At 43.5% G+C, this 13,436-nt stretch overlaps 1 protein-coding gene across 1 annotated transcript in view; it reads right to left on the bottom strand.

The window, feature by feature from the left end:
- CHN1 (chimerin 1) overlaps positions 1-13,436 on the bottom strand; it is a 132,518-nt gene that overhangs the window by 100,155 nt on the left and 18,927 nt on the right. Inside the window, exon 3 of the mRNA XM_089690472.1 lies at positions 3,753-3,791. Coding sequence (XP_089546598.1) covers positions 3,753-3,791 — 39 coding nt within the window. The remainder of the gene's footprint in view (positions 1-3,752; positions 3,792-13,436) is intronic.

The following is a 13,436-nucleotide window of genomic DNA, read 5'->3' as shown; positions in this document are numbered from 1 at the left end:
TTCAAAAACAAGATTGACACAATTCGCAAGGACATTGCCACAACTCACATGCCCTCTCAACCGTCCCCTCTCACACAGCTACCCTCTCATCCCCCCTCCCCCTCGACATTACCCGCAGGGACTTCGTCACTGCTCAAACTCCCTCCAACCCCGTTCCCCCTCACTCAGCTACCCCCTCATCACCCCTCTCCCACGGCCCCACCACTGCTCTGACCTCCACTCCCACCCCACCCTACATTCCTCATACTGAAGCTCCCCCAACACTCCACACCTTTGACCTTACTACCATCGAGGAAGTCTCCAAGATCCTCTCTGATGCCCGCCTCACCACCTGCCCCCTCGACCCTATCCCCTCACAATTCCTACGACCTCCCTCCCCCTCCATCCTACGCTCCCTCACCCACATCTTTAATCTCTCCCTCTCCTCCGGCACTTTCCCCTCCCCACTGAAGCATGCACACATCACCCCCATACTTAAAAAGCCCTCCCTGGACCCCAATGACCCGAACAACCTCAGACCCATCTCCCTGCTCTCACTTACATCTAAACTCCTCGAGCGCCTCGTCTACACCCGCCTATGCTCTCACCTCAACAACAACAACCTCCTCGATCCCCTACAGTCTGGCTTCCGCCCCCTACACTCCACCGAAACCGCCTTACTCAAACTCTCCAACGACCTTCTAACCGCCAAAGCTAATGGCCACTATACAGTACTCCTACTCCTTGACCTCTCTGCGGCCTTCGACACAGTTGACCACCCCCTCCTCCTCAAAATACTACACTCCCTCGGCCTCAGAGATTCTGCCTCGGCCTCAGAGATTCATCCTACCTGTCACAACGCTCTTTCAGCGTTACCTATAATGCTACCACCTCCCCCTCACTCCCCCTCTCTGTTGGGGTCCCTCAAGGCTCTGTCCTTGGGCCCCTTCTCTTCTCCATCTACACCTCCTCCCTTGGCCAACTCATACACTCTCACGGCTTCAACTACCACCTCTATGCCGACGACACACAAATCTCTCTCTCAACCCCCCACCTCACCCCCTCGGTCTCTGCCCAAATCACACACCTACTGAGCGACATATCAGATTGGATGTCGCTCCACTTCCTTAAACTGAATCTCTCCAAAACCGAGCTCCTTGTCTTCCCCCCAGCCCGAACCCCACCCCCCATTGACTTCTACATCACATCCAACAACGCCAATATCAAACCCGCTCTGCAGGCCAGAGTACTTGGTGTCATTCTGGACTCCAACCTATCCTTCCAGCCCCAAGTCCAATCTTTAACAAACTCGTGTAGACTCCACCTCCGCAACATCGCCAAAATCCGCACGTTCTAACCACAGAAACCACTAAACAGCTCATCCACTCCCTCATCATATCACGACTCGACTACTGCAACTCCCTCCTCACTGGCCTGCCTCGCCGCTGGCTATCCCCGCTTCAGTCGATCCTGAATACGGCTGCCAGACTCATTCACCTTTCCAACCGCTCCATTTCCGCCACCCCCCTCTGCCAATCCCTCCACTGGCTTCCGATTGCACAACGGATCAAATTTAAAATCCTAACACTGACGTACAAAGCTGTCCACCATACTGCCCCGAACTACATCACTGACCTAATATCCAAGTACCACCCAGCACGCACACTCCGCTCCTCACAAGACCTCCTTCTCTCTAGTTCCCTAGTCTCCTCCTCCCATGCCCGCCTCCAGGACTTCTCCAGGGTGTCACCCATCCTCTGGAACTCCCTTCCCCAACCCATCAGATTATCACCTACTCTCCTCTCCTTTAGGCGTACCCTGAAAACCCATCTCTTCAGGGAAGCCTACCTCACCCCCTGCTAACTTGCTGACCTCCTCCACTCTTCCTACCACTCCATCCCCCACAGCTATCTCCTCCTGTACCACTATCCCGTCCCTTCTAGATTGTAAGCTCGAAAGAGCAGGGCCCTCGATCCCCTCATGTTTTGCATTGTATTGGTATTGTTCTGTCACATGTTCTGTCCCCCTTTGTAATGTACAGCGCTGAGTGAACTATTGGCGCTTTATAAATACTGTATAATAATAATAAAAAACAGCTCTGATTTCACTTGCTGCATACATGTTCACTGTTAGTGACTCAAATAATGAAGCCAGATAGGCAACTAGTATTTTCAGAAGGTCAGCAGTGGTAGTATACTATATCTATCCATGTTTAGTTTTTTTGCATTGCAAATCTACATTAAAATAGACCAGTCACTGCCCACAGAAAACCAAGTCGCTTTTGTCTTTGTAAATCACTGAGAGGTTAACTATCTATATGCCTGCAGACTGCTGAGAAAGCAGGAAAGGTTACAAAACACTATATATAATTTGAATAAAAAAAAAAAAAAAAAAAAAGGGAGAGACTCCTATAAAATAAGTGCTTCTAAACTCACCTCACCTCCCTCTGTTCCAGGGCTGCCGTCAAGAATAAGTTCACCTTTTGACAAATAAAAAAATGCACATTTTTTTGCAGGTAAAAAAATGTGCATTTATTATTTTTGTTGCAGGAGCCTGTAAAGCATTGCACCAGCAATGAGCAGATCACTGGTACCATGCAGTTCTCCTGCAGACCTGTCAGTAGATCTGCTTGCCTGTATGGGAAAAATCAATAAACTACCACAGTGCTTCACAGCACCAAGGTAATTCATTGGGAACTACAAGCCAATAGCCACTAAGGCGGTCAAGACTTGTAGTTAATTCATTCAAAAAACTTTGAATGTATGATGCGGCTGTGTGGGAGGAGCCCCGCATGGCCATGCTGATTTCAAAAACTGAATACTAGTACGGGGTTATCGGGGTTATGTTCCACCCTAAAAACAGTTCCCAAAGATGAACTTATCCTTTAAGCTGGCTATACACTAGTAGATTTTCCAACGAAAGTTCATACAAACTTTTTTGTAAATTCTATGACATTCGCTCCAAAAAAAAAAAAAAAAAAATTTGCGGTCACTGGTGTATAGCCAGCCTAAAGTGGTAGTAAACTTTCACAAAAAAAAATCCTCCTGCAAGGCAATGTCATAATGTGCTAGTATGCATCGCATACTAGCACAGTATGAAATATTTGCCTTAAAACGAAGTTCTCCAATGGCGCTGAATGATCAAGCCACGATGACATCACTCTCGATCACAGCCGCAGCACGGAGCTCTGAAGGGATGCCATTAGTACTCAGACAAGGAGATAATTCCTTGAAATTGATGGGTGGGGAATATTTGCCCTCCTCACGAGAGTACTGGCATTCATTGCAATCCCTACCCACAGCTGGTATTTTCATTCTTTCTACACAGAAAAGGATGGGCACCCAATGGCATTTTCCAACAAGTCAGAATATCCTCCTATCCAATAAGAAGCACCTAAAGCACTTATCATAGCTTAATGATTATGAGCGATGCCTAAAAGCAGAAGCATTGTTTCAATTATGGAACTAATACAGTATATGATGGTGGTTTTTACATCAAGGCAGCCTTGAATAGAGAGCTGGCGTTCACAATTCTATTTTATATAAATGAGAAAACAGGATGGAATTCCCACTGGTTAAGAAGCCAGACGCTGCTTTAGGCTTTGCAGCCTTTCCGGTTTCTTCTAGATTACATCAAAATTACAGCACCCCCTTGCCAATTATTAACGCTTATCAGCAAATATTTCAACATCATGTTCTTTTCAATGTGTTTTACTGTAGCAGCACTTTTCAATATACACAGAATACAGATTGGTATCACTATGGAATACTTACGGTAAGATTTCCACACTGGCGGCCTGTATTCGTCATTATCTAAAAAGAAAAAAAAAAGAAAAAAAAGTTAAGAACCTTAATTTTGCAAGAAAAGACTGATACATTTAAGCCAAAAATGCATGAATGATCAAAATACATTACAAAAAGAAATCCACCCCTAATGTTTTGAGCAAACAGTCATAGAAAGCCTTCTTCTAACATTACACAAAGTTTCCAGCTCCTGATGTGATGATATGCAGTTCCTCTGTTGATTACTTTCTTTTGCTGTACTGCATTTTAACTAGATGAGCCCCGGGTGGCATTATAAAAATGCTCTGTCTGGCCTCTCCCTACAGCAGATGATCACTGCTATAGTAGTCTGTTGTTGGCCGATAGCATGTCAGCAATTGTTCACCATTAGAAGTAATCTGCTGCACAACTGCAAATGGATTCTGTATCTGATCTCCACTAACCAGATCCAGAGCCCACATGTAGGAAACAAAAAAGAAAAAGTTGGGAAAAAAAAAAAAAAGGAAGGGGGAGAGATTAAATATACAGTATAATAATAGGTCTCCAGGGCCGTTTTTAAGGAGGGACAAATGGGACAGCTGCCCTGGGCCAATCATTGCTGTGGGGCCCAAAGCAGCTGCCCCATATTTGCCAGCTTTTCCAGATTACATTCCCTTGTCCTTTGCAGTTTTTGTCCCGTGCTGTGTCCCAATATCTCAGCACGAAGTGCTGTCACTTATGCTGCCCAAATGCCATGTACAGATGACTCAAGTGTGCAATCCATGTCAGCATTCACATGTAAATTAACTGGTATTCATAATCGAATAGCAGCAGTGTGCCATTCATATTTAACCACTTGCCAACTGGGCACTTATAGCCCCCTTCGTGCCCAGACCAATCTGTGTTATCTGTTTATTGGTGGGTCCAATCACCTTCTCAGTCCATAGTGTGCAGGCTGTGAGGAGATAGTGTGTTGTAACCTCTAGCAACCAATCAGTGAGCTGTAATGATGTACTGTAACCTCTAGCAATCAATAAGTGGTAAGGATGCACAGTAACCAACAGCAACCAATCAGTGATCGGTAAGGATGTGCATTAACCTCTAGCAACCAATCAGTGAGTGGTAAGGATGTGCGGTAACATCTAGCAACCAATCAGTGAGCGCTAAGGATGTGCAGTAACCTCTAGCAACCAGTCAGTGAGCAGTAATGATATGCTGTAACCTCCGGCAACCAATCACAATCGCTGCCTGCTCTGCCGCAGTAAACTGATTTTGAGTCTAGCTGCTATTTATTGTATAGTGAAGGAAATAAGTATGTGATCCCTTGCTGATTTTGCATGTTTGCCCACTCACAAAGAAATGATCGGTCTAAAAATCGAATGGTAGGTGTATTGTAACACAGAGACAGAATAGCAACAACAAAATCAAAAGAAATGCATGTCTAACAAATTATGCACGGATTTGCATGTTCACAAGGGAAATAAGTATTTGATCCCCTATCATTCAGCAGGATTTCTGGCTACCAGGTATCGTTCATACAGGTAACAAGCAGAGATTAGAAGCAGTCTCTTAAAAGGAGTGCTGCTCATCTAATTTTGTTACCTGTATAAAAGACACCTGTCCACAGGAGCAATCAAACAATCAGATTCCAAACTCTCCACCATGGCAAAGACCAAAGAGCTGTCCAAGGATGTCAGGGACAAGATTGTAGACCTACACAAGGCTGGACTGGGCTACAAAACTATAGCCAAGCAGCTTGGTGATAAGGTGACAACAGCTGGTGCAATCATTCGCAAATAGAAGAAACACAAAACAACGGTCAGTCTCCCTACATCTGGTGCACCATGCAAGATCTCACCTCGTGGAGTGTCAATGACCATGAGAACAGTGAGGAATCAACCCAGAACTACATGTGAGGATCTTGTCAATGATCTCCAGGCAGCTGGGACCACAGTCACCAAGAAAACAATTGGTAACACACTACGCTGACAAGGATTTAAATCCTACAGTGCCCGCAAAGCCCCTCTGCTCAAGAAAGCACACGTCCAGGCCCGTCTGAAGTTTGCCACTGAACATCTGAATAATGCAGAGGAGGACTGGTTGAAAGTGTTGTAGTCAGATGAGACCAAAATCAAGCTCTCTGGCATCAACTCAACTTGCCGTGTTTGGAGGAGGAGGAATGCTGCCTATGACCCCAAGAACACCATCCCAACTGTCAAACATGGTGGTGGAAACATTCTGCTTTGGGAGTGTTTTTCTGCTAAGGGGACAGGACAACTGCACCGCATCAGAAAGACCTTTAAGCATGATGCAAAAGCATTGTGGTCTTTTGTGTGTGTGTGTGTCAGTAGTCTATCACTCAGAGAAAGGAAGACATGGCCCAGCTGACCTGACACCATTATCAGTGTGTACACTAGCAGTAAATAGTCAATAACAGAGTACAGGTGTACCTCTGTTTACGAACACCTCGGTTAACGTAATTTTCGGTTTGCAAATGAAAATCCATAGAAAATAATGCATCGGTTTACAAAATTTTTTTTGCAATACAAAGTGTATGTCGGTGCCGATTTTTAAATGCAATTGCCGGCTTTTTTTTCTTCACTATAGCTCACAGAATTAGCTGTTACTTTCCCCAGAGCTAAAGGATATTTTGTTTCTTTTATCTCAAGAAGCAAACTAAAAGGAAACATTGTTTCTTTTAACTTGGGGAAATAAACTAAAAGGAAACTTACTTTCTTTTAGCTGGGGGGAAAGTGACAACTGATTCTCTGAGCTATAGTGAAGAAAAAAAAAACCCCGGTAATTACATTTAAAAACCGGCACGGACCTATAGCGACTTTTTAGAAACTTTTTTCTGACATCCGAAACGGATTAACTGGTTTTCAATGCATTCCTATGGGAAAATGCGTTTCGGTTTACAAACTTTTCTCAATGCGAAATGTTCCAGAGAACGCATTAAATTCGTAAACCAAAGTACACTTGTATTACGTAATTTAGCAATAACTGCAATTGAAGACAGATATTGATGGATTATAACCTGCATCAAGTCCATTAATTAAAAAAGGCTAAAAAGTAAAGCCCCCACTATTCTACTTTAGTCTAAATCAGGAAAAGAAAAAAAATCCTTGTCTCTGCCTGGCTACCTCTACTATGTGTGAGCTGTGCTATTAGTCACTATGACGCAGTGAAGGAAGCAAAACCGTCAAAGGATGAGGGTGCCTGGAGCTGGTTTGCTTGTTAGGTGCTCGGCCATTTGGCAAAAAAAGGGTTGTGTATAAAGGCCGATACAGAATGTTACTAACTTCATTCAACTTGCATCAGAGATGCTTCAAAGTTCCTTCTAAGCTACTTTGGGCTGTTTTGCATTCCTACTCACTAGTTCTTATGTAAAGAAATGCTCCCGTATACATATTCATTTAAAAAAATAAAATAAAACTCACAACACAATACAACGGTGTTCTGGGGAAGTGAAGCTAAATCAAAGAATGGCAGCTTCTATCGGAGCCAAATCATGAATGAGCTGTTTCTCCCAACACAGGGCAACTCATCCACCACAGCTGACAGACAGCAACTGTTCAGCACCATCTAGTGGTCAGAACGTAAAAGTGACAGAATTTTAACACAATCTTTAAACAGACCAGATTTTATGGTATTTTTATATATTATTATTAATGTTTTTGTCACTTACGCAGATGGACTGCCTGCTCTGATCATTAACTGTCCAGATTAACAGCCAAGGTGTTAGTTTCCTGCACTGATCCAGCTGTCTGGAAGTCAGGCAAATGTTAAGATCACAGGGGGTCTATGAAATGGATTGGAAGCAGAGAAGAATATGGTAATCACCCCATCAGTTGTACATACAGCTCTGACTGTGGAGCTGGGGCAGGGGCCAAGATGCATTAGTAATGGGAGTCAGTGAACATGGACAATATCACTTAGCTCTTGGCTGCGATCCACTAAGTGAAATATAGATAATAAGATATTCTCCTCAGGCTGCTGACTTCACGAAGATTTGCCCTTAACTTAACAAATATGGACAAGTCCATGGAAAAGAAGATCTAAGAATAAAGCAAAATTAGACTGGACAGTTCTAAAAAGCAGACGACAAACCTCAAAGAAATGAAAAAAACATCAGAAGGAAAGAGAAAAAGTATGCAATTATCAAAGTTACATATTAGGCAAAATCTGTATTTGTTTATAAGAGAAAGCCGTAAAGAAGAAAGCGGTACAAGTCACAGCAACATAACTGGAGGTTTTAATAGACAAAACCACAGGCACTGAGGAGCCAAAACGCAGTGAAATGTGTGGGCTCAGTAATTGACATGTGTAGGTGTAAATGGGCTCAAATAGCTTCCCTTTAAAGCAAAACTTCACCCTTAATAATTTGACAAGAAATAATGTTCTTTAGCAAGAAATATACATTCCACGTTAATAATTATGCTACCAAAATTAATGTGTGCTGTAAAATGCCCCCAGCACTGTTCCAGTTTCTTCTTGCTGGAGACTGCCATTTTGCTGAAGCCCAGAGCCTCTGGGCAGCAGTAAATCTTTAGGCTGTCAGCACATTGACCTCTACAGTTTCAGCACAGTGCCTAAAAATAGAGAGCTACTGAGCATGTGCAGAGCAGGGCGAGACTGTGTATTATTGCATTTTAAACATTATAAGCGCTTATTTTTAATGTTTTACATAGCTATACCTGCAAAAGGTGCCAACATGAAGTGATCTAGCAGGACTTCATTTTCTGTCTAAAGGTCTACTTTAAAAACACACTAAATTTCCATACATATGAACAGGTTAACACAAAATAATTAACCTTCTGCACATTGCTACACACACACATATATTTCTATAAAATGTTTCCAGAAAAACAGAGATCCTTGATTCACATATTTTGAAATACACGTTCCTTCAAGCTGGTCATACAGGGCTCAAAAGAAAAAAAAAAAAATATGTAAATAGGCTCTTAGATAAACTATAAGTTACTCAACATTGCTTCAGAGAGTAAATGCAATGCTTAGGAAAGGATTGGGCACTTTGGAGACCACTGTTTTAGGGTAACTCTAAACTGGACAGATGTGGTCCTTCGCTTGCCTTTATCTGGCCTTTGGGGCATTATTTCTTCCATTGACACCACTGATGGTATACCATTGCTAGCACTGATACAAACAATAGGGCACTATTCCTCACACTAAAACCACTGGCGGGACAGAGTTTAGTGACACTGACACCGGGGCATTTTCTACTCCCATTGGCCATAATCTGGTTCTCCTAAAGCAGGGTATCAAATTCAATTTCACTGCGGGCCGCATCAGCATTATGATTACCCTCAAAGGGCCAGTTGTATCTGTAAGACTAGATGAGACTACATGGCAGAGGAGTTCTGTCCTACGCTCTGCTTCCGACTGCTGATACAAGGTGGGGGTGGAGACGAGGGAAGTGCAGGAGAGGTGCAAAGACCACATGAAATTGCCTGGCAGGCCAAATTAGGCCCTCGAGCCTTGTGTTTGGCACGTGTCCTAAAGCCTGAATGACAGTAAACTGGTTCTTCGTTTAAAAAAAGTTTGGAGACTCCAGCCCTAGAGGATGAACGTCAAAAGATCTCCTTATCATGAACTGATTTTCCAATTACTAAAAACGAAAACAATACGGTAATCCATACCAATAGACAGAAGGAAGGAATTAACTCCATGAGCTCCACTACTTCATAATGGGAAGAGGACAGAACCTGATTGTCATAGAGAAGATAGTCAGCAAGCTGGAAAAGTATGAGCAATATTACTGTTCTCAGGAACAGGGACATTAGGGTAGCCATGAGAAACACAATCCTAACACAGGCATCGCACTAGAATTTTAAATGAAAGCAGAAAAGAGTCACCTGAATAAATGTCGATCACAAACAACTGATTGGTTTAACAACTGTTTGGCTAACTCACCATGAATATACCAGGAAACAGGTTTAATTCACAAAAAAGGTATAATGCAGGTATTTGCCATACAGCAGGGCTGGTGTTTCAGACTTAATTGGCTTGTTCCCAGGCCACTACCTGACTTTAGCACATTTCTCTATGCCACACTTTCAACTTTTTCAACACAGAGGAACCCTTGAAATAATGTTTTAGTCTCAGGGAACCCCTGTTAAATACGACTATATCTACAACTCAAGAAACATTAGTGCGTTAGAAGAATGCTTCTTACAGTTGGTCATTGGGAGGAATTATCCCCTTATAGGTTGCTAAAAAGATCAACGGTATCAGTGGGAACTTATCTGAGAGGCAGAAATTTCTTATTGTTCAAGGAACCCCTGGTAATGTCCGGAGGAACCCTGGTTGAGAAACCCTGCTCTATGCCAGCCAAGTCACACAAAGTCATTTGTTTTATTGGTTTTAACACCCCCTTATACTGAAGTCTGCATGCCTATCAGTGAGATTTCACCCAATTTGGAGGAAACCTCTCAAATGGTGACATAGTAATACAAGCACTTTTTTCCAGTAGCACAAGGAAGAGTTAGAATGTTTGTTTTCACTGCTGTGTCCCTGAGACAGAGGTGACAATAGATGACAGTATTTAAAGTGTTACTAAACCCACAACAGTAAAATCAGTCTGTATATGCAGTAAAGCATGCTTGATATACTCACTTTGTATTTCAATGTTTTTATTCATTTATAAACAGTTTAAGACATGAGCAATAAAACACGCCCACACAGGGGCTATCAATTGCACATAAAAAATAAAATAAAAAAAACAGTGCTCTAACACCAACAGAGCAAAAGGTGCGCCCGCGCAGGGGCAATCAATGGCACATAAATTACAAAAACATTAGTATAACACCGACAGTAACTCAAACTAAAGGCAGCTATCCACTGCCACACCAAAAACAAACAGAAAAAGAAAAGGAGAGAGGAGTACAAAAGGAAAAAAAAAATAAGACCAAGAGCAGGGGTCCGTGAACGACAATACCGAGCAACATCACAACCCCAGATTAGCCAGGGGGGGCATGGGAAAGGCATATTGAAACCACGGCTCCCATATTTTCAAGAATTTCTGTTGGGAGTTGTTACAGATATTCAGCATCTGTTCATTGAGCATCATAGTGGTCATACGGTTCTGCACCCCCTGAAGAGGGACAAATGGGCTCTTTCGGGCTTGAGCAATTGTTCTAGTGGCCAACAAAAACAAACAGGAAGCCAACTTCTGCTGGTGAGCCAAGAGGCCCAGTATGGGACAATGAAGCAAAGCATACCAAGCATCCCAGCGTATGGAGAGATGGAAATAGGTGAAAAGGAGGCCAAAGACACGAGACCAAAAAGGAAACAGTCTCGGGCATGACCACCAGATATGCAATACATCACCACGATGACCACAACCCCGAAAGCATCGATCACTGCAGGCAGGGTTCGCCTGGGCCAAATGAGCCGGAACCCAATACCAATGAAACAATTCCTTGTATACTGCCTCCAGCGTGGTCATATTAAATGAGTATTTAGCTATAAGCGACCAGGCCCTATTCCAGTCCTCCAGATCCACGACTGCCCCCAGGTTGCGTACCCACTGAGCGACACATGAGAGAGAAGTGTGCGTTGAGCGTCTGTTCAAAGCTGCATAAAAAAGGGAAATAAGGCCCGGGGAACCCGGATGCTGTTGGAAAAGCTGCTCAAAGGCAGACTTCTGGTACGGGAAAGCGGAAGTGCCCAGCAGTGAGGTCAGCCAATGCCGCAATTGAAGGTAACGAAAAAATTCCGCCAGAGGGACATCCTGTGACTCCCAAAGAGAATTCCAGAAGTCCAAAAGTGTCACACCTGTGAAAAACCATTGGCCATCCATCAAGAAAACGCCCTTGGTTGATCTAAACCTGATGGGAAGAGAAGGTTGTTAATAATTGGGAGCAAAGGTAGGAAAGGTGACATCAGGCCACTGGAGTAATGTACCAAGTCCCACACTTGTAAGCCATGGAGCAAAATTGGACTCGGTGCCATAGAGCGTAAGGCAGGGGAAAGCCAAAGAAGCGTTGATGTCACAATAAAGGCACAATTAGGTAGTTCCAGCAGAACCCAGAGAGAAACATCTGAGGAAGCGTGCAACATAGACAGCGGGACAATCTGGCTCGCCTGATAATACTTAGTTACATTAGGCTACCCTAAGACCACCCTGGATTCTATGAACAAAAAGCGTATTTCTGGAGACTCTGGCGCGCTTATGGGCCCAGATAAAACACAATCTTCGCCTGAATCAACCAAAAGAAATGAGGAGGAACCCGCACTGGGAAGGTTCGAAAATAGTATAACAATTTCAGCAAGATGGTCATTTTCACTGAATTAACCCGTCCTATCCAAGACGGTGCGGAAATTGCCAAGAGTGCATAAGAGAGGACACAGAGCGAAGCAATGGATAATAATTTGCAACAAACAACGAGCCATAGGTAGGGGTCAACGAATGCCTAGGTATTCAAGAGAAGAGGAAGCCCATTTGTAAGGGAAGTGTGACTGTAGGCGCGAAACCAAGTGTGAGGCCAAAGTAATATTGAGAGAGACAGTCTTATCCAAATTAATACGGAGACCCGAAATCAAGGAGACGTGCACAAGAACCTGTTGCAAATTTGGAAGCATCGTCAGGGGATTAGTGAGAGTGAAGAGGGCATCGTCCACAAAAAGGTTCAACTTGAACTCGTATGGAACTTGTGCCGCGTATGGAACACCCGATACATTACAATCAGTCCGTAACGCTAAAGCCAGTGGCTCAAGCGCCAGAACAAAGAGCGCTGGGGACAGGGGCAGCCCGATATACTCACTTTGGAACCTAAGAGGTTTATCCTCTGCATTTTGACCCCGACTTCTCTGATCCTCCCCCTCATCCTGTGTCCCCCTCTTATCTCCTGATAAGAGAGTGTGTGGAGTCACTCTGCACATGCTCAGTTTGGTGTGTGTTGCTAGAGAGGTGTATTTTTTTTCTTGGGAGAGTGCCTGTGATCAGCACAGGGCCAATCAGCACTGTCTACAAGTCAAGGGTTCTCCATCCTCCTACAGCAAAAAGAAAACCCCTCCTACAAGCTTTAACCAGTGCTTTGCTGGACACTGATAGAAGTCACAAGACTGCTCTGCTGACGATAAACAGTATTTAGTAGTTTATATTTACTAAAATATTAGCATTCCCATGTAGTATGTACTGTGGGAGACCAGATAGAGTAGGGTCCTGGGTTTAGTAACAACCTTTCCTCACTCTATACAAATTAGGAACACAAAGTTTTGCCTGGAGTTCTAGCTTAAAATAAACTGGGTAATCTGAAATGAACAACTGATGAAAGAGTTCATAAGTAAAAGGTCAGCATCAGCAAAGCCACGTGTCAAAATAATAATTAGTTACAGAGATAGACAGATAAAATTATATGCAAATTTCTGTAACGTCAAGGTTAAGTCCACCCTCCTCTGAAGCTTGGTTCTTAAAGTATGTATGAATAAACTCCAGATATGATGCACAACACACAACAGCATAATTCCATCCATCCTCCCTCCCAAAAAAACCCTCCATCCTTTATCATTAAAAAGCAGTGATATTCAGTCAAGTGACTTTGCCTAGGCTGAGGTGATGCCATCAGACTGATACAGGCAGGTGGTCAGTTTTCTCTCTAATTGCAACACTAACTACACCAATTGGCCATTGAAAGGATAAATGAATTAAACACTGACTATCTCGTTACAATG

This window comes from Staurois parvus, unplaced genomic scaffold (assembly GCF_062004578.1).
Source record: "Staurois parvus isolate SC_StPar_1 unplaced genomic scaffold, SC_StPar_1.0 ptg000530l, whole genome shotgun sequence".
Taxonomy (NCBI): Eukaryota; Metazoa; Chordata; class Amphibia; order Anura; family Ranidae; genus Staurois; species Staurois parvus.
Note: the sequence above shows the minus strand (reverse complement) of the source record. Positions and strands in the feature narration are given on the sequence as shown.